The 22,762-nt window shown below is 36.7% G+C and overlaps 1 protein-coding gene across 1 annotated transcript; it reads left to right on the forward strand.

Moving 5' to 3' along the window:
• Positions 1–7,509: 7,509 nt before the first annotated feature.
• Positions 7,510–20,501, forward strand: LOC131972944 (uncharacterized oxidoreductase YjmC-like). Its single transcript, XM_059334766.1, has 10 exons — positions 7,510–7,702; positions 8,383–8,571; positions 9,552–9,613; positions 10,899–10,952; positions 11,052–11,150; positions 12,851–12,986; positions 14,172–14,290; positions 15,440–15,535; positions 17,840–17,950; positions 19,349–20,501. The coding sequence occupies exons 1-10, from the start codon at positions 7,525–7,527 to the stop codon at positions 19,412–19,414; spliced, it is 1,110 nt and encodes a 369-aa protein (XP_059190749.1). The 5' UTR covers positions 7,510–7,524; the 3' UTR covers positions 19,415–20,501.
• The last annotated feature ends 2,261 nt before the right edge of the window (positions 20,502–22,762 follow it).

The following is a 22,762-nucleotide window of genomic DNA, read 5'->3' on the forward strand; positions in this document are numbered from 1 at the left end:
TTTTTTGTAATGTTTGAAAGGGAGGTGTCTGTTTGGGCATTAACAAAGAAAGCCTTTGTTACATTAAATGCAAATTATTTTAGCTGTCTGCATAAAGTAGAGCTGATAAAGTCAATAAAAAGGTAAAATCACTGCAGTCGCACTTGATTCCTACGGTTTTACAGAAATAAGTAAGTAAGTAAACTTTATTTATCTAGCACCTTTCACAGACAGAAGTCACAAAGTGCTTCACATAGAAATCATACACATAACATAAAAATGTACATACAAGTTTTAAAAGACCAAAACAACAGCAATTTAAACAACCATAGCAGTCCCGAAACAATTAATCAAAAGCCTGAACAAATAAAAATGTAAAAAAAAAAGAATAAACAAGCAGATTAATAGATAATCTACAGAAGATGTTCTCATGTGATTATTACATTGATTATTATTTTCTATATGGGATCATTGACCGTCAGTACAGCATGTGCTCTGCAAAGGTAGGTTACCTGTCACGTGAAACACTGAAGCAGCAAAACGAAAAAATTTACATAACGCCTCTGGAGCCCCACGACCTTGCCACGCCAGAACAGGCCCGTGTGATGGCGCGCAGAGAAACTCCCCCCACCAAGCCTCTCCTCCAACACGCCCACAGACACACTCACTCACACACACACACAGACAGACAGACAGACAGGCAGACAGACAGGATACCTGATAGATTTGACAACGCTGGGCGTTTCCAAACACTGCAGGGTTTGAAGAGCAAGTTGGCTGAGTCTCTCTGAGTGGATCATCGACACCAGCAGATCAGCAGCAGCAGAGAGCCGAGAGAGACCAAGCAGCGACCTGAAGGAGCACAGAGCAGGACAGCAACATGAGCAGGTAAGGGCTCGCTCTGGGCTCCAATTAAAGGAGATCAACAGTAGATTTAAGTGGCGCATGAATGATCCGCATTATGAGGTTCATGGTGTAAACAAGACTCACAGAACTGCATTTGAAAGTAACACATTTGAGGGTCTTGAACTGTAATATAGTGTCACACTCACGTTTTCTGTCTTAGTGCTTTTATTTTGAAATAGATTTTGCACTTTTACTTGAGTGATTGAATGTACATTTTAGTCACTATGGTCGTTTATTCTGACATTTTTTTCTGAGCAGTTACTTTTACATATAGTAAACAATTACTATTCCATAAAGTAACTAAGGGAAGTCAGCACAGTTTCCTTAAAAAAGTTTTAACTTGGAATTATGCACATTTTTACTGAGGAGCGCTATCTGTTCTTTAACTCAAAACATCCTGTTTGCAAAAACAGATGTTATTTGCTCCTGTTTTGTACAAAACAGCATTTTATTTGGGCTTTTTTATGTATGATTTTTAACTTTTAAAGACCAGTGAAGCCAAACTTGAGCTACTTTTACTTCATGTGCAGTTTTGAATCGAAGGCACCTCATGCAAATATTTAGTTGAAAGCAATCAGTATTCTTTCCACCACTGACAGAGTCACATCCCATCACACCTTATTTAAATTCAATTTGCTCAATATCAGTGCTGCTGTTTAGGGAATCCTTTGAATATATACTAAAACCAATCAATAAAACAATAAAAACATCTCAAACAGTAGCCGCAATTTGCACCGTCGATTAATGTGTGTGTGTTTCCGTTTCCGTGTAGACCTGTCTAACTGATTCCATATTCTCCAATAAACATCCAACACTGTAAGCACACAGTTACACACCCTCCGGCACACATTCACAAGGATCTTCAAAGTCAACTTCTCTTCCCCGGAGCATGACCTCTCTGTCTGAGAGATAAAGCTTTCGGAGCAACAGTTTCACAATTACACCAAGATCTGTTTCCGTATTGTATTTTTCGATGAGTTTGTCCTACAGGAGGGTGTTGACCTCATTCTTTGACACGAACATGTCCCATTATACTTGTAACATGAACCAGTAAACAAAGTGCCAGCCTCTTTCTTTCCTTGCCAGATTCTTATGTGCAGATATATTTGTTTTTAATGATGAAATATCTACATTTGGCAACTTTTTAAGCTATGCTTGAAATGCCTAAACAAACACTATGGGGGCCTCAGTGTGACCTTGGGATATGCAAGTTGCTGACAATAATTTCTCTGGTACTGGCCATCTATAAGGTGTCCTACTTCCATCATGCAGCCCAGGTCAAAGTTTCCCCTTATCCGTGACTCCTTCCTAACTTTGCCACCTATAGGAACTGTGTATGTTTTTGCCTCTTTCTTGCATAAGACATTGCATAATTTTCCACCGGGACCTCCTCCGTAGTTAAATGGGCACCATTCTGGATTTCATTAGGGGCTGCTCTGTGTTTCTTCCCCCCACTACCCCAGATCTCCAGTCCAGCCTTCCTGTCTTGCAGATGTTAGTGCTCCTACCTCTGTAAATACCAAGGCTGACCCCAGTAAGCGTTTATGTGTGTCCAGATAGGAAGAGAGAGGCCTGCAGAAGAATGGCAACTAGGGTAAAGGTCAAAAGCTATGTTTGGTGGTGGGTGCTAAAGTGGAGAGATTGTGGAGAAAAGAGTCCAGATTCTCTAAAGTTTTGCAGAGAACATGAAGAATCCAGTCTGTTTATTAATCATGCACATTCATGCAAATCTTTAAGCGAACAGTGACATAAAAATCTGTATTCTAATCCAATCAGGGCTTCGGAGAATCTACCACCCCTAGTTTACGGCTTCCTGCGTGTTTACAGTCACCTCTCTGTGCGTTGTACACAAACCAATTAGCCAACAGTTTGCAAAATTGGAGCAGAGAAGCAGGCCGAAAAGAAAAGATGGAGAAACACACCTACTTGGATAACAATAGGTGTTTGGATATACGCAAATATTGCAATGCCAAACTTTTCAAAAAGGTTGTTGAAGGAGTGAAAGAGGAGGCTGCTTTCACATGGTCGAAAATAATTAGCTAAAGTCATATTTTGACATAAAGAAGCAAAATGAACAACAAATGTATTTGACTCAAAGGGTTGTACACACTGTAAAACATTTTGATAGAAATTACAGTTAAAAAACTGTCAAATGACATCAGAAATAGGGCGTAAAATTAAAAATTGTATATCACCGTAGTAGACACTTTTAATTACCGTAAATCTAAGAATAGCACAAAACTTTTACTTTTACTGTCATAAATTAGGAAACACACAGTTTCACGTAAAATGAATGGAGAAATAACAAAATGTCAAAATGATACCATTACTCTTAAAATAGAAAGATTATTTTTTTTTAACAGTAGAAAACCCACTCACTGTATTTTTTACGGGGATATTCTGGCAACCACAGCTACCGGTATTTTACCGTAAATTAAACAGATTAATTTTTACAGTGCATGAAGCTCTCTCTCCTTGGACCATAATTGCGTATTTGGCAGTATTTGGTTCAACATCCACGTCATTACATCACTGTTTACGTCTGTTCATGCCTTCGTCCAAGCATAAGATAAGATAAGATATTCCTTTATTGATCCCCCATTGGCGAGTTGCAGGTGTTGCAGCAGCACAAGTAAAGAATAAACAGATAATAACACCAACAATGCCAGACTGCATCGTCTCTCTACAAATGTTGCTCCTGGCTTACATTAGCATCCAAACACGACATGTACAACACATTTGTTCTGCTTGTCTTAATAATGATAATAATAATAATAATACATTCAATTTAAATGCACTTATTGTAAGTCGCTTTGGACAAAAGCGTCTGCTAAATGGCATGTAATGTAATGTAATGTAATTTGTATAGCGTTTTTCTAGACACTCAAAGGTTTAACAGAGAATAAAGAATAATGTTAGCATTTGTTATCCTGGACTGATCACGGATTCATGAATTATCAGGGAGAGTTTTTAGTTCGCTAATATAAGACATCACTGGGTTCCAGGTGGAATAGAAGAGGTCTTTTGACCCTCTAAGTGTGAATTAAATTTTTTCAAGACTTAAATGGAGCATAAGGTCACTCATCCATAAGGAGGTACTGGGTGTTATGGGGGGTTTCCAGTGCAACAAAATCCTTCTGCGAGCAAGTAGAGTGGTAAATGCTATAATGTCTTTATGTTTATTGATAATCTGTTGGTCAGCTGGCACTATTCCGAAGATGGCAGAGTAGGCATTAGGTTGCAGATTTAAGGATAGTGCCTGTGAGAGAGATCCTGGATCGATCACATTGCAGTTAAACAAATCAAAACAAATGAATGGCACACTTTTTAGTTGGTCTTGTCAGTCACTATAATCCCGCCCCCCAGCCCCTGAAGTAAGTGGTTTGTGTTTCGAGACCAGCAAAGAGTTGGTGCCACTCTGGAACCAGTTTTCCTTGCTGACAGCCGGTTCTTTTGCTATCGAAACATAAAGAACTGATTCGACATGAGGCACCAGCACTGAGCTGACCCTCTAGCTGCCTTGGTGGACACACACCTCATCTACAGCAATTCAATTTGATTAAATTTGCTCCACGGTCATCTACATGTTTTTGATTTTTGCATTCCCTATGAAAAAAAAGTAAATGTTGACCTAAATCTGGCTTTGTATGAAAGGTCCTGGGCTCTTCAAAAACATCACAATTTATACACCGGGCGTCCAAAAACATCCAATGCAAATTTCATTACAACCTGGTTACAATAACCATGCAAAACATTAGACTTGCACAGGCAGATACATGCATTTGCATTTTCCTGTTTAAATACACACACACACACACACACACACACGCACACACACACGCACACACACACACACACACACACACACACACACACACACTCTGGAAAAGCATTAATTTATTGTTTCTGTCTCCACTAATCTTCTCACTGGCTTACTATCATTGCAGTATCTTACAGTTTATTTAACCCTGTGTTTAAGATTCCAGTATAACAAACTGAAACTAAACTAAAGTCATAGTTTAGTTTAGTTTAGTTCAGGATAACGGGTGGCACCTGGGGTGGCTAATCAGATTTCCACCCTACGCCACTCCATGGACACGGCCCTGCTAAAAGCACCAGAATGCAGGAAACCACTTGAGGTCATAAAAGTGTTTTTGTATTAAAACTGAAGCAGGCAGGCTTTTGGTTGCAGTTAGTGATGGGAGGGGTTGGGGGTGGTGCGCTGTGGGTGTACACAGTGTCCCCTTTGAGATCTTGTTTTGTTCCAACTTGATTTACACAGGTTTCTTTATGAATAGCAGTTGAGCAAATGTCACAAAATGTCCTTGCAGCACATAATCAATGAGGGAAATCCTAAATGTATAATAGGTGATGTCTCAAACAAGCTGCAAGAATTCTAATGATTCTCGAGATCTTGCAGATTTTAGTCTGAATTTTTGAATTGGAGTTGTTTGTCTCACAGTCCAATGCCCGTTTCAAGAATCAATGTCAATCGTCTTTAGTTTAACTTTCTGAGGTGCAGAAGATTCGACGACTTGCATCAATTATTGGTTTTTAAGCAGGAGCACTTTGCACAGAACACGATGTGATTTCGGAGAGGAAGTTAGAATCATCCAATCACGAGGAAGAGCCAGCTCGCCCACATCCCATATCTGGACCTAATTATGGTTCATTCCAAAACTTTCCACTCTCACCACCGAATACCACAAAGCACAATAGAAAAACAAGAGAAGGAGAAGAGGATGAGAAGGACAATAGAGGAGGAAGACAGGAAGTAGAACCCGATGTGTTCTGCATACAAGACAAGAAAACACTCGCGTAAACAACTTCATTGCTATAGATGTGTTCCGTTAATGTTAATTAAAGCACGATTTTATGATTGTTCTTATTAGTCGTTGAGGCATGTTTCATCACAGTGAATCGTAACATTTATCGTTCTAGAAAAGTGTTTTTGAAGAAGATTTTGTTAACCACGTTGATTGGAAGATATATGACTTAATAATTATGTTATTTATTAAGTTGTCTCTTGACTGGAATTGAATTTACAGAGAAAAATGATGAAATGTGACACAATACTACGAAACATTTAAACTTTGGTCTTTAACATTGAACTCTGACAATCTTTTAGGTGAACATTAAAATTGTATTATCTGTGTTTTTAAGCATAATCTGTCCTAAAGTGTTTAAATATCAGCAAATCCTTGTACATTTAAAAAAAAAATTCTGCAGCATTTTTTCTTCCATTTAACAATCTTTACTCTGCCACAGTGGTGTTGTAACTATTTGCATCTGCTTTTGATTGAGGCACCATGTGCTATTCATTTAGTCAAGCATGTGACAGCTCAGATCATATCTGATCACATGCATAGCGAATTTCAAAGGAAGAATTTATTTATTTTCTCACCAGAAAGTTTAATCTTTGAATAAAAGGCATGATAATGATTATTCGTTTGACCGACCACTTTACTTACTGCTTAGTGCCCACAAGAATGTATTCAACCCATATTTTTAGCTTCCTGGTTAATTATTGCAGTCCCTGAGGGCTTTTCTTGCACATGACTCTGTGACACAAACAGAGACAGTGACACCACTGTTTAAAGCGTGACACTCTGCAGAGAGAGAAAGACTAACAATTTAGCCAAACATCATCTGTACATGTTGTGCTGCCAGTTCTTACGTTCACAAAGCTCAAAATGACTTTGTAAAGTCAACAGAAACATTGCTGCTTTGTTTACAGTGGTTCTACCTAGAAAACATCTAAAATAGGACTTTAATTAGCAAAGATTTATTGCACGTCATGGATTTAATTTAAATCTATCTCAACTTCACAAACACAAACCTCTATACAAATTATTACAGCTTAGTCTTGGATTATGCAGTCTTTGTTTCGTCTTTTTATCCATTTCTAAGTATGTATATTAATAGGTGAGGTATCTTCACAAACTTTTTCTGTAAACCCTGTTGTCTTTTATATATGGGATATGTGCAAATAAATGAAACTACCATCAGAATTTTTCTGCTCCAATCAGTTTAGGAACAGTTTAACATAACATCAGCAGGGCTTTACTGTCCTGACCTATATCATCTATATGTTTTACAGGTTGTGTAATCACTGTTGTAAAGACGGACTTCAAACTTTGAATTATCATGGGGTTGTCCATTCGGTCAAATACTATAAAATATGGGGCAAAAACTGGCTTCACCCCTGCAGGACTTACCTTTGCTTTTTAGGCCAGAAGTCAAACTGTCTGTTCTGTTCCGTCTCATACGAATGTTGGTTTTAAGAACAGAACAAGCATCAGCCAAAAAAGATAATGTTGACTAAATTGATTTTCTCTGATGTGCAACAACATTAGGTCAGAAGAATTGAACAAAAAGCACAACATTGGGTACAAAAACTGAGCATATAACCTACTGTCATGCTCATTAACCAACTAAAACCCAATTTTTTCCTCACTTTTAATCCATTGGAATCAAACAGTGAATGCAAAATACAAACAAAAACACATAATCTTGTAGCTGATAGCAACACAAGGGTTATTGTTCAAAATGTTTTGACGTTCCTACAGATATTATAATGCAATATGCAGTAATTAAAGAATGTTTGATGTTTTAACATGCATAGTTGAGGACATAAACATGAGATTTTCAACTTTTCCTCTCTGCAGATGTCTGATTAGCAAGTCGGAGGTGCAAGGCTTCATTGAGAGGTGTATGACAGCCGTGGGCACGCAGCAGCATCATGCCCGCAGCTTGGCCGAGGTGCTGGTGGAGGGAGACCACAGGGGACACTACAGCCATGGACTCAACAGGATGGGTCAGTCGGGCGCTGAAAGTTTTCATCTTATCTGCATGTTTGATTTAAATGTGGCAGCAAAACCAACATGGTCTCACAGGAATCCGTGAAATAGCCACGGATTTCGTGGAATAGTTGATGACAGTCATATTTTTCTGGCGAGATCTTCACCACAAAGTGATTATGTACATTCACTGAGTGAATATTTAGAAAATAAAACATATATTTCTCGCTAGAAATGTGATCAAAATCCATTTTTATGCAGAAACAAAGTCAAAATATAAATTTTTTCACTAAATGAGAGAACTGTCCGCCATGTTTTTTGTTCTGACCGCCGGAACCTTGAAAGTCACGTGACTTGGAACAAACCAATAGGAACAAATATCCATGGAATAGCCACGGGATATGACTGTCATTAACTTGCATTGTAGCGAAATCTGTGTCAGTTTCACGGAAATTTGAGCGATTCCGTGGCTATTCCACGGATTTTGAGTTAAGCGAAATCCGTGGCTATTTCACGGATTTCTGTGAGACCAGGTTCAGCAAAACTGTAGTGGTAAAAAAGAAAAAAATATGGTAAACTGTGCAGCAATAAGTGTAATGCAGAAGAGCTTATCCTATCCTTTAACTCCTTGATTGGGAGGTTTTTGTGTCTGTACTCAAATATGGTAGTAATATGCTGTCTCTATACTTTTCAACAGATATGTATGTAAAGGACATCCAATCAGGAATCTGTGCCAAGGACGGTGAGCCGGTGGTGGAGAAGGAGAGCGCTGCCACAGCACTGGTGGACGGGAAGAACCTGCTGGGTCCTGTGGTGGGAAACTTCTGCATGAAACTGGCCATGAAGAAGGCAAAAGAGTCTGGCGTTGGCTGGGTGGTGGCACATGGTGAGTGTCAGACAAAGTTTTGATGCGTGTTCACACTTTTGTTTTGGTTGTGGTCAAGAGATAAAAGTCAAAATGCTGCTGTAACTGCTGTACAAATCGTCTTCTTTTGTACAGTACAGGCCAAAAGTTTGGACACACACCTTCTCATTCAATACTTTTCTTTTATTTGACTATTTACATTGTAGATTCTCACTGAAGGCATCAAAACTATGAATGAACACATATGGAATTATGTACTTAACAAAAAAAGTGTGAAATAACTGAAAACATGTCATGTCAAAGTAACCACCCTTTGCTTACTAGAATATAAGACATGTTTTCAGTTATTTCACACTTTTTTTGTTAAGTACATAATTCCACATGTGTTCATTAATAGTTTTGATGAATTTACAATGTCAATAGTCATGAAAATAAAGGAAACACATTGAATGAGAAGGTGTGTCCAAACTTTTGGCCTGTACTGTATATGTATTTTGGCATCTTGGTACAGTTGCTGTGATTGTAGGTGAATGGTTCAAAAAGTGATCTAATTGTATTGAAAACTAAATAGTTTGATGCATTTTGATTGAGCTGCAGGATAAACATTTTACTGCCTCTGTACTGGTGAGAGCATTCAAAATCCGGCCAAACAACATTAGCTGATAAAATCGTTTTTGCTCTAGTTTAAGCTGCAGGTGTGTTCTTGATGTTCATCATGCGTAAAGGGATTATCTTCACCGTTCATGTGTAGTTTAGCAGTGTTTGGCTCATATAACAGGCGGTTAAGTGTAGAAAATTAGTACCACAATAGTATCCGATGACTGCAAAGTGCATTGGATTATAATTAATAGGATTTTCTTTAGAAAGGGAAAAGTACGGATTAAGTAGGGTTTGGCAGTGAAATTGTGCTTCAGTTTATTAAAGAAGAATTTTACTTCACTTAAGACATCACAAACATATAAAACAATAAAAATAAACTGTATTGCGCTTTTCCTTCTTAGGTTCCAACCATTACGGTATTGCCGGATACTACGCCATGCAAGCTCTGAAGGAAAACATGATTGTGAGTGAAAGATTTATCTGCCTTTAATGAATTGTATTTAAAAAATAATATATATATATATATATATATATATATATATATATATATATATATATATATATATATATATATATATATATATATATATATATTTAATTTAACCTTTATTTAACCAGGAAATATCCCATTGAGATTAAGAACCTCTTTTTCAAGGGAGCCCTGGCCAAGAGGCAGCAAACACAAAATACAGTTACATATTTACATCAGACACAGACCTTAAACGCGTTATGAGAAACTAGTGCATGTTGTGGAATTGGCCTCAATAACTCTCAGTTTGGATTTAAAAGTGCTCAAAGAAACTAAAGTCAGTGAGTTTCCAGTCTTTCTGTAGCATATTCCAGCATAAGGTGCAGAGTAAACAAATGCCCTTTTACCCAACTCCGTACGAGCATGAGGGACAGAAAGCAACAACTGATCTTGTGAACGAAAAGAATAAGATCCTGCATTTCTCACAGTAATTAAGGCCTCGTTCAGACTGCCAGCCAAAATCCGATTTTTAGCCCACCCCGATTGGAACTGGATGGCTCTTTTGAAGTCTGAACAGTCACAAATCACATGAAATCCGATTTTTGCAAACCGGATCGAAACCACCTTCGGGAGGTAGTTTCAGATCGCATTTGGACAGATGCGTCTCCGTCTGAACCTCCAAACACTCAGATCGGTTTTGATTGTCCGTGACGTCACTCTACGCGGCGTAGAGCCGGCAGCGCGGAGACGAGGTGTCCACCGGCAGCTGCGCCCGACTCATGCGGCCCGACGGGGGCGTCCATCCGCCCGGTTTCTCCCCTGGTGATCTGAGATGTTCTGCTCCTCTACTGGACAGTGATAAGGCCAATATACTGAGGTGACCTGCCTCCATCATGTTTGTTGTTGTTGTTCTTGTCGCTGTCGCAATTATATGACGTCAGACGCTCTGATGCCGTTACTATAGCAACCTGTCAGATCAGTCAATAATGTGGCCCAGTCTGAACAGAGCTATATCCGATTTGGACACTTGCTAAAAACAGTGTGGACAGTCAGCCCTAAAAATCAGATTTGAGTAGGAATCTGATTTGAATCAGATTCGCCTGCAGTCTGAACGCGGCCTAAGGTGCAAATGTACGAAGGCAGCCGTCCCAATATTGCCTTATAAATGGAAGTATACCAATGACTAGCCCTTTGAATATCCTTTATCTATGAATGTGTGTGAATGTGCTGTGCTCCTGACTGGCTCAAATTATATGTGTGATAACTCTGACCACCACAGGGCATGTCATTCACCAACACGTCCCCACTTGTGGTTCCCACACGTGGTAAAGAGGTACATTTTTATTATTTTTTCTAAATAATAATAAACTATATTTATTGCCATAAATGCCCTTTCTGTCTCACTCTGACACTGTGTACCTGATGTTTGTAGTGCACTTTGGGCACCAACCCCATCGCCGTGGCAGCTCCTGCTAAAGACGGAGACAGCTTTGTTCTGGATATGGCCACATCAGCCGTCGCTCTTGGAAAGGTGAGATCAGGTTGTGAGTAAGTAAGTGTGTATGTGGTGAATATGGCATAGCTTGTCTACCTGCACTCTTCAATTCATTTGTAATTGATTTTTTCTAATTGTTTGTTTTTGTTTGTTTTCTGTTGTTTTGTTTTGTTTTTTAACTGTAATTATGTACAGTACAGGCCAAAAGTTTGGACACACACCTTCTCATTCAATGTGTTTTCTTTATTTTCATGACTATTTACATTGTAGATTCTCACTGAAGGCATCAAAACTATGAATGAACACATATGGAATTATGTACTTAACAAAAAAGTGTGAAATAACTGAAAACATGTCTTGTATTTTAGATTCCTCAAAGTAACCACCCTTTGCTTACTAGAATATAAGACATGTTTTCAGTGATTTCACACTTTTTTGTTCAGTACATAATTCCACATGTGTTCATTAATAGTTTTGATGAATCTACAATGTAAATAGTCATGAAAATAAAGGAAACGCATTGAATGAGAAGGTGTGTCCAAACTTTTGGCCTGTACTGTATATCCATTGTGAAGCACATTGAGTCTGCCTTGTGCATGAAAAGCGCTCTATAAATAAAGTTGAATTGAATTGAATTGAATCAGGTTCATACTAATAAAACATCAGGGATGCCTGACATACAGGACATAACCTCCTCAGTGTCAAGAAACGTTTCACGTTTGATGCTGTTTTTTAGTTTCAGACCACGTGTTTGTTTGTTTAGTAGCTCTAAAGATCTAAAATTAATATATTGCAATGTTTGGTCATGGAGTTCTGAATTTATTTTTTTCCACCAAATTGAGTTGATTCAGACAAAGATACTCAAAGAATATGGAGTTGAGAGGCCACAAATAATTTATCAAATACTTAAAAAGAAGTTTAACCCTTACAGACCCCACATAAACCATTTTTTTGTCTTTTTAAGAGGGGAGAGGGACTCTTTAGGGGGAGGAATCAGGCCAATAATTAATGCAACATATACATTTGTGGTTGCAAAGTTTTATGAGGCTGTGATTATCCCAGAGGTCACAACAGGTCATTTTATACAGTGAGGTTTTAGCTCACTGAAGCCACAAAAGTCTCAGCTTTCCAGTTATACCCACTAAATGCAATTTAAAGACTGTTAAGTCACCCCACTATGCAGTGGTAGTATTGTATTAAAGTAGTAGTAGTAGTAGTGGAAGTATTAAAGTGTCTGTAAAGGGGGGACCAGTGGGTATCTTTAGATTAATTATCATTCAGATGTCTTGTGTTCAGAGGTCAATTTACGCCTTTGAATGTGGCCACGAGTCAGTTTTTCACTCACAAAAATTCAGCCTAACTTTTTAATTACCCCCCTTCCCAACACACTATGGTGGTACATAACCTCTTAAAGACGGTAAAGTTGGCACTCAGAGGTTTTAAACAGACATTTTTAGTTTTACTTTATGCTATAATATGCACTCGTTGAGCACATTTTTTTAAAGATTATTTTTTTGGCATTTTTGCTTTTTATTGAAAGTGATGGATAGAAAGGGGGAGAAAGAGGGGAGGACATGCGGCAAAGGGACCTCAGGCCGGATTCGAACCCGGTTCCGCCGCAGGAAGCACTCAGCCTTAATGGTACGCGCTCTACCAGTGTGAGCCACCGGGACGCCCCAGGAAATGCTACATTTAAAAGTCTGCTTACTCAGTGTTTCAATGGTTGCTGTGCACAGGTGGAGCTGCATGAGCGTCGTGGAGACCCCATCCCTGAGGGCTGGGGCTGTGACGCCCAGGGCAAGCTCACCCCCGACCCAAAGAAAGTCCTGAACGGAGGAGGACTGGTGCCCATCGGCGGCAGTGAAGCCACAGGTCAGAAAACAGCTGATAAAAAATACTAAGGAAGGAAAGATCCTGAAATTATACGGTTCTGACTGCAGTTATTACATTACATTACATGTCATTTAGCTGACGCTTTTGTCCAAAGCGACTTACAATAAGTGCATTCAACCTGAAGGTACTAGACATAGACCATAGGAATCAAGTAAGTACATAACTTTAAGAGCTAACTGTCATTACTAAAGGAGTGCTATATGTTAAAGAAGAAAAGAAGAGAAAAGAATAAGAGCTTTTTTTTTTTTGACATTTTGTCAATTATATTTTGTCAGTTATATTTTTGACATTTTGCTCACATTCAAATATGTTAAAATAATCCTTCTATCTACCCTTATGTTAAATCTGAATTGTGCACTTTCTAATGTCAACACTACTCTGACTGGCTGACTGTCAGTCTGTCATGTGCAGTACAAAGAAATAACAATTTTTCTTTCAGAAAATTTAAATCTGCTTTCATTCACTCAAATAAACTACTACAAACTGAAAATCCCAGAGCCGACCCATATCAGAGGTTAAACTTTTGCCAGAGCACTGAGCTCTTCTTGCCTCCAAATAATTTACCTGCATCCAGTTTACTAATTTGTGGAGAAGGATATTCCTGTGCACATATTTTACATATTTTTTCTGCAATATGACTCTCGTGGGTCTCAGTAGGAATATGTCAGTTTAATTAAAGTAGAAAGTTCTTCGTGCAGCAACAATTTTTCAGCTTAATGGCAGTCATATCCCGTGGCTATTCCAACATACAAAGTGATTATGTACATTCACTGAGTGAATATTTAGAAAATAAAACATATATTTCTCGCTAGAAATGTGATTAAAATCCATTTTTATGCAGAAACTAAGTCAAAATATTGATTTTTTTCACTAAAAATGAGAGAACTGTCCGCCATGTTTTTTGTTCTGACCGCCAGGACCTTAAAAGTCACGTGACTTGGAACAAACCAATAGGAAAAAATATTAACTTACATTGTAGCAAAATCCGTGTCAGTTTCACGGAAATTTGAGTTATTCCGTGGCTATTCCACGGATTTTGAGTTAAGCGAATCTGTGGCTATTTCACGGATTCCTGTGAGACCAGGTTCATTACATTATATATATTAAAATACAATTCTCTTCATGAAGCGACTGATGTTTGTGTGTCTGTGTTGTCGCCCTCAGGAGGCTACAAAGGCTACGGTCTGGGAATGATGGTGGAGGTGTTCTGTGGTATCTTGGCTGGCGCCGAGTACAGCAACCGTGTCCGCACGTGGAAAGTAACAGACCGTGTTGCCAACCTGGTACGTGGTGTTTTCTATTTACTTTGGCTTGTGTTGTGTCGTACTGACATACTGACCCCATTAAAAAAAGAAAAAAGAGACATGACCCTTGTCCTCTTGCCTTGTCTGTGAAACAACTGAGAAATGGGTAGAAAATTATTTACTTTTAACTCATAACTGCATTTTTGTATTTAAAAAAGGTAAATACATTTGATAAAGAAAGATATTTCAGTTTTTAACATGTTTCACATGTTCTTAAAATGTCTGGAGCCACATTTATCCATCTTGATTTGGACAGGGACAGAACTTTTGATTGACTGCTGTTTTGCAGTTGCGTTTATTACAGCAACATCAAGGAGGTTGGCTTGAAAATTGACCACCACCAGTTAAAATAAAAGCCACTAGTTTAATAATGTAGATGTGTTATGTTCCTCTACTCAGTAACAGCTTGTGACTGAGCAGTTGGTTTAAACAAACTGCTCCCCTTTGGGATTATTACTGAGTAAAATAAGAAGCTAGATAATTTAGTAAAATAATTCGGTAACACTTTACAATAACCATCATTTATAGATGGTAAATAGACCATTTATAGATGGTAAACAGATAGTCTATTAATGTTTAATCATCATTTATAAACCATATATAGGCCATTTAGAATGGTGAATAGAAAATGTAATAATGTTGAACTATAATTTATAAATGCCAAATAGATTACTTTACCATAAACAAACATAATTATTAGTTTATTAATAGCTTTACACACATTATAACATTTTTAACACCATATTAAGTATGTAAATGATTTCAAAATTATTCTTATACCTTTAAGAAATTGCTTGAAACCATTTAAAGATTAAATATGTATAGAATTTTGTAAATGGTTAATAATAATTGGTTTATAAACCATCTATAAACATCACTTAGATGGTTATTGTAAAGTGTTACCAATAATTCAGATGACAAAAACTTTTTGAGCATATAATAAGTAGATGCACAAGAGATTTTACTTCACAATGCAGTGATTATCAGAAACAAAGGTATGTGTGGAAACACAGTTTTTGGCAGCGAGTTACCCAAAAGATAACCGCTTATTACGTCACATCGCAGCTCCATTTACTGTTTATATTGGGTCAGTTCCCTGTGTTGTCATCACCTGTTTTGTGTTTGCAGGGACAGTGTTTTGTTGCAATCAACCCGGAGAACTTTGCTCTCGGGTTCGGTGACAGGATGGCCGACCTGCTGTCCATCCAGAGAGGCATGGACCCTGTGAGTACATCTTCCTGCTGCAAAGCCTGAATACAGGCTTATTAACCCTCTATGGTACACATTATTATGCCAGTTAGGGAAAAAAAAGTTTGGAGTGTTTTTTTTCTTAAATTAGGCTACGTTTACACGAGGACGGTCTGAACAGAAGACGCAAAAGTGGCGTCGCGTCTTCACTTTTTATTCCTCGTTTAGACGAGCATTTTCGGGAGGAAATCTGCTGCATACGGTGACGCAAAAGTGTGTGAAATTCGATTGTATGCAGCCAGGCGGCATCACTTAAAGCGATAAGAGCATCTTTGGGCATGCAGAAGTTCTCCCAGGTCTCGTTCACAGCCGTCTGGCTCGCCTCCAACGAATTGCTGCATCCAAAATGTGAGAGAGGTAATTCCAGATCCTTCTCTGTTCACTAATACTATCTGTACATATCCTGTACATTTGGTGGAAAGACTCCTGTAAGTTTATTAGAGCTGCCAGAGCAGCTTGAAGGTCCGACGCATGGAAATAATCCCACGTTTGTTTATTTCCCTGTACTGGAGCATGTATGTGACGTAAACACATGCGTGACGTGAGCAGATCAGATCAGAGTTTTGTGTCTTGTCAGTGTAGACGACACGATACGGCGGAGCGGATTTAACTTTTCCACTTTGGAAGGTGGTTTCAGATTTTTGCGTCTTTAAGCCCCAAGAACGCCGTCACCGTCTAAACGAAAGGCACTTCCGATAAAATATTTTGTCGTTTTTACCCGCGAGCGTCCTCGTGTGAACGGGGCCTTAGACTAAATAAACATTATCTAAAGAAAAAAAAGTTTGTTGTCCGTAGGCAACATTGTATCATAACAGTGCGCAACTGAAAAAGAATGTTTTTAAATTCATTTTAACATAATTTATTTTAAGATTCAATATCTTCAACAGGGTACAATACATAACATTTCAAATTTAAAAACATTATAAAAGGATCTTTTTTAACCGGTTTCTTGTCTGGATGTTGCCTGTAGGCAACATTGTACCATTGAACCAACGACCCATTGAACATGCTAAGTATATGCAACTATCAAAAATGAAGGTTTACTCACCTATCAGTAGGAATATATATTTTTCCAGAACCTAAAAAGGGCCAGGAAATGAGGTTTTGAGTGATTTTTTTTGTGACACAAAATGGCAAAGCTGTTTCCTTTGAAAAAGAGTCTGCAAAATAGGGTTTCAATATGGCCTCCTGGAGGTCATGTGACAAATTAAAGCGTTGCTATTGGTTCCCTAAACTCTTCCCCCTTTATTAAATTATCAGAACACTCAAAAACATGCATTATAGAAATTTGGAAGGCCAAAAATGGGAATGTTGACTGAGGGCAACACCGTACCATAGAGGGTTAAAGAAACATGTTTGTAGATGGGGATTTTTTGTGTGTGGAATATTTTATTTTAAAATTTTAGATATAAAAAGAACATAAAAATAATTAATAAATAATAAAAATGAAAAAAGGCTTTTTTGTGATGTAATTTTTGTAACTATAAAATATACTATACTAGTAAAGTAATAATAATAATAATAATAATAATAATGTTAAATTAAAATGGATGAGATAAAGGTATAAAAAAGATTTTGGTAACGCTTTATATTAAGGTCCTTGTAATAACCATTAATTAACAAGTAATAAGGCCCTTGTAAGTCCTTACAAGATGCTTATTAACATTATTGTGTGTTTATAAGCTTATATAAGTGTTAATAATGGCATTACAAACACCCATGACCCACCCATTATGTCTTTGCCATGCCTTTATTAATCTTAATTTGTTTGCTTATTGATATTAAAATATACTTTATTGCTCATCTATTATAAGTTAACTATAAGTTAACTATGCTTTTTGCAACTACCGGATCTAAAGCGAGAACAATGCCTTATTACTTGTTAATTAATGGTTATTAAGGACCTTGTTATAAAGCGTTATCAAGATTTTAATTAATTTATATTGGACAAAAGGAAAATAAAATGTAATTAATATGTAAATAAATACAACATAAGAAAACAAGAGAGGCAATTTAAACAACCCTGGCTTATTCAGTGACTAATGGTGTATCAATTCTGAAAACATTTTTATTTCAAAGCTGATATAGATTTTGGCATCTCTATAATGGTTAAATAAGCTTGATAATAATTTCTGATATTAATTTCTGAAGAGAACATCATCAGATTTTCATCTCCAAAAATCATCTCGCTGTGGGGAGATGGGAATCATTTTAAAAGAAAATGGAACAAAGCAAATTGCTAAATTGCTAATTGCTGTGAGCTTCATGTGTTTGTTGCAGGCTGACCCCGGCGCTCCTGTTTTGGCTGCTGGAGATCCAGAGAGGATGAACATGAAGAAGTGTGAGGAGATGGGCGGCATCCCTTACCACATCAATGTTGTCAACTACATGGTAAGAGCTGCAGAGAAAAGAATAAACTGGACATGGTTAGAAACATTCAATGGTGGAAAAAGAAATACTAATACCACACTGTGAAATTACTCCACTAACAGTAAAAGTCCTGCATTGAAAAGTTAGTGAAGGACAAAAGTATCAGCATCATACTTAACCCATAAGAACCCACGGTGACACCCGTGTAACAAACACTTTCAATCTTCTTGAACAGGGGTCTCAAACTCAAATTACCTGGGGGCCGCTGGAGGCAGTATCAAAATGACCAAAATTACTAAAAAAAAAGACACAAAATTACTGAAAAAACACTAAATTACTTAAAAAAGACACAAAATTACAAAAAAAGACACAAAATGACTGAAAAAACAGTAAATTACTTAAAAAAGACACAAAATGACTAAAAAAGACACAAAATGACTGAAAAAAACACTAAATTACTTAAAAAAGACACAAAATGACTAAAAAAAGACACTAAATTACTTAAAAAAGACACAAAATGACTAAAAAAGACACAAAATGACTGAAAAAAACACTAAATTACTTAAAAAAGACACAAAATGACTAAAAAAGACACAAAATGACTAAAAAAGGCACAAAATTACAAAAAAAGACACAAATTGACAGAAAAAAACTAAATTACTTCAAAAAGACACAAAATTACAAAAAAAAAAAGACACAAAATGACCAAAAAAGACACAAAATTACCCAAAAAAACCCCATCATAAATGTGTTCTATGTGGTTTACTTGGTCTGTGATATATCCCCCATAACTTTCCTTTATGGATAACTGGGTCTGGGTTCTTATGGGTTAAAGTAACAAAAGTAAAAGTACTCATTATGCAGATTTGTTTTATATATTTCAAATATATAATTGTTATTAGTGCGTTTATTTAATCAGCATTTTATTTTTCCACGGTAGGGCTCATTTTCACTACTTAATATACTGTTATGTGGCAAGGTTATTATAGTTAACGAAAACTAAGGAAATAACGAAAACTAGAATTGAAAAAACATTTTCCTTAACTGAACTAAAAATAAAAAGGAGAGTCTTAGTAAACTTATTGGGGCTGAGATGGATCAGACAATGGAAATAAAGGCAACATTTATTGTGACCTTATTGAATATCGCACCCAACAAATACCCCATTACAAAAAAACTAAAACTAACACTAAAACTAATAAAAACTAAACTAAAACTAAGCATTTTCCTAAAAAATAAAGAAAACTACCAAACTCACTCTAAAAAGTAATTAAAACTAACTGAATTTGAAAACAAAAACTGACAACGAAATAAAACTAAAACTAATGAAAAATCCAAAAACTATTATAATCTTGCTATGTAGTTTGATTAAACAAATTGTTGCTAATTCATCTTAATTTTTTCATTTTATTTTTGCAGAACGACTGTGCTAAGAGAGTGGGAGCCTCCCCCCTGCTGCCATGTGACAAACTGGTCTCCGATTAGTGGATCCAGGATTCTTCGGGATCTTCTGCTCACCTTGAAAGTTCACATTGAGCTACCGGGGAATGCAATTTTTTTTACACACATGTTGACAATCACATTTTATCCATTGTAACTTCTTCCGTCAGGTATTTTAATACTTTAAAACTTCAGAAGTGTTTTAGTAAAAACATTTATAATAACTATGAAATTTGTGACTAAAAAGTAATCATTTTAGATATCATTTTCTCTCCTTAAAAGGGACTGCTTGTTTTTTTTCTTTGTCTCGAGATACTGCCGCCAAATATAAGTGTCTCTGACGCCGAAATACGCACATTGTTTGTCTGAAGATGTTGTAAGTCGTCACTTTATGGCTGATGATTGGATGTGAATGAGATAACAGAGTTTGAGAGATGCTGTTGAAAGATGAGCTAAAGACTTTACAATTGGGTCATTCCCTGTTGGTGTTCCAGTTATAATGCAGCGAAATTTTATAACTGTATAGTAATCTAGCTCAGTGGTTCTCAACCTTTTTGAGTCGCGACCCCCAATTTAACATGCATGTTGTCCGCGACCCCCGCTCACTGAACAGAATCTCACACTCACAGTTCAGATCACCCAAAAAAGAAACAAAAGGACTAAAAAAGACACAAAATGACCAGAAAATACACAAAATGACCAAAAAAAGACACAAAATTACCAATGAAGACACAAAATGACTAAAAGAAACACAAAATTACCAAAAAAAGACATTAAATGACCAAAAAAAGACACAAAATTACCAATGAAGACACAAAATGACTAAAAGAAACACAAAATTACCAAAAAAAGACATTAAATGACCAAAAAGACTAAAACACATTAACACATGAACACTTTAACACAGTGGAGACAGAGCTGACTTCCAAAATGCTTTGGCGACCCCCAGAAATCACCTCGCGACCCCAATTGGGGTCGGGACCCCAAGGTTGAGAACCACTGATCTAGCTAACCGTATCACGCACAAAAAATATATATTTTTCAAACTAAAAGGCATTCCATTGGAACCTTTACAGGTCATAAATAAATACCACTGTTATGTGCCTTAATAAATAAAAGCCATATAAGCATATTGTCTTCTTAAATTCCTATGGTCTGATTAAGAACTATTTTATGGGTGTTTGTTTCATTATGTATTTATGTGTTGTTTTATTATGCTTCATCTGCATTTACAGAACAAGCAGCCTCAGGCATTTCAACCACCTGGTGGCGCTGTGTCAATGTTTATAATGAAACTCCATATGAGACAGTCCAGGGTCTGACATGCAGTTCAATATATGAATATATCTAACTAGTTTATAAACAGAAAACTGAGGCAATAAAACAAGCAGAAATGTGAAACTACTGCATGAAGTAGTGAAACATTTAACCCCACAAATAGCTAAAAATGACTAATTTTGTACTTTGATTCAGTCTTGACACATTAAAATATGTTTAATATACTGCATGATTCAGAAAAAAGCATCTAATAGTGATTATTTTGACTGATATTGCAATTCTGATATGATTTATGCTATTTGTGGGAATGATAACTCACCTCATTCTTGGGATTTTCTTTGAATTTTTTTTTTAAAGAGATCATGGTGGCTGTGGCTCAGTTGATTGAGCGGTCGATCACTGATTGGAAGGTTGGTGGTTCGATCCCCGACCATGGCAGCCTCCATGTCGTAGTATCCTTGGATCCTGAACCCCAAATGGCTCCTGATGCTGCCTTCATCTGTGTGTGAATGAATTCCCACTGGTGGCAGGTGGCACCGTTGTAGAATAGCCTCAGCCACCAGTATGAATGTGTGTGTGAATGAGCGCAGTCTGTAGTGTAAAGCGCTTTGGATAAAAATGCTATACCTTTTTTTTTTTGCAAGACTATAGAAAACAATGGCTTTTTCTCAAGTCTTTTTAAGATTTGTGGACCTGCAGCACCACAATACTTATTTTAGAAAGGTATTTATATAGATAATATTATATATATATTGAACCTGCTGCGAGTTGGATATTGCACTAGTCCATATTGAGAATTTGATTAATTGTGCCTTTCTAGTTTAATATCACATCACTTGTAAAAATCAAATGCCTCAAATGTGAAAAAAGATCAAGCTAGTTTCAGCTTTCAGGTAATCAGTTTGTTATGACTCATTTGTTACTTTAAGTAAATGTTGTAAAGCACAACCTCACAGAAGAGCAATTACGCACATTACTTGCCTGGTGTATTTAAACAATCTTTACATCTGTTACATTCAACCTCACGTAAATTAAAAGGCTACAGGTTGTCCTTAGTTTTCGTCTTTTTTCATATGTAAACCTTTTGGTTGATATGAAATCTATTTAATCTATCTGGTTTTATGACCTAATGAACTTATTGGGGCTGAGATGGATCAGACAAAGGAAATAAAGGCAACATTTATTGTGACCTTATTGAATCTCGCACCCTACAAATACCCCATTAAAAAAAAACCTAAAACTAATAAAAACTAAACTAAAACTAAGCATTTTCCCAAAAATAAAAACTAAATTAAACGAGCAAACGTACTCTAAAAAGTAATTAAAACTAACTGAATTTGAAAACAAAAACTGACAACGAAATTAAAACTAAAACAAATGAAAAATCCAAAAGTATTATATTATATAAATACCTTTCTAAAATAAGTATTGTGGTGCTGCAGGTCCACAAATCTTAAAAAGACTTGAGAAAAATATTGAGAATTTTATTAATTCTGCCTTTCTAGTTTAATATCACATCACTTGTACAAATCAAATGCCTCAAATGTGAAAAAAGATCAAGCTTGTTTCAGCTTTCAGGTAATCAGTTTGTTATGACTCATTTGTTACTTTAAGTAAATGTTATAAAGCACAACCTCACAGAAGAGCAATTACACACATTACTTGCCTGGTATATTTAAACAACCTTATGTTACATTCAACCTCACTGAAATTAAAAGGCTGCAGGTTCCATGTCAGATTTCTCACCACTAGATGGAGACAAAGTTTGAGTAAACTCATGGGTTCGGAGAGCGTCTCCTCACGAATGCTTTCATTTTTATACACATTTCATGTATTCTGTTATTGTTTTGGTTGCTAGGGAGCTTTATTTAGACAGTTTACATTATTTTTTACGTGTATCTCATATGATTTGATTAAAAGATACTTAATGGTGGTTAATAACTTGGTAGTGCATAAGTATTGGATGTAAAACTGATATGTGACCAGAAATGAACACACCAAAACATCATAATATTATACATGACAAGGACATAACACAATAAGCAAACAAGTACAATATTTAAAAATAAATTGTATTCAATAGTTGCTTTTACTATGTTGAATTCAAACGTAATA

The sequence above is a fragment of the Centropristis striata genome, chromosome 6 (genome assembly GCF_030273125.1).
Source record: "Centropristis striata isolate RG_2023a ecotype Rhode Island chromosome 6, C.striata_1.0, whole genome shotgun sequence".
Classification (NCBI taxonomy): Eukaryota; Metazoa; Chordata; class Actinopteri; order Perciformes; family Serranidae; genus Centropristis; species Centropristis striata.

What these genes read in the sequence shown, in the direction of transcription:
- LOC131972944 (XM_059334766.1), top strand. Translation starts at nt 7,525, where the DNA reads ATGAGATTTTCAACTTTTCCTCTCTGCAGATGTCTGATTAGCAAGTCG. An exon ending in CTCTGAAGGAAAACATGATT is followed by an intron (nt 9,614 to 10,898) that starts GTGAGTGAAAGA and finishes TGACCACCACAG; the next exon opens with GGCATGTCATTCACCAACAC. An exon ending in CAGACCGTGTTGCCAACCTG is followed by an intron (nt 14,291 to 15,439) that starts GTACGTGGTGTT and finishes TTGTGTTTGCAG; the next exon opens with GGACAGTGTTTTGTTGCAAT.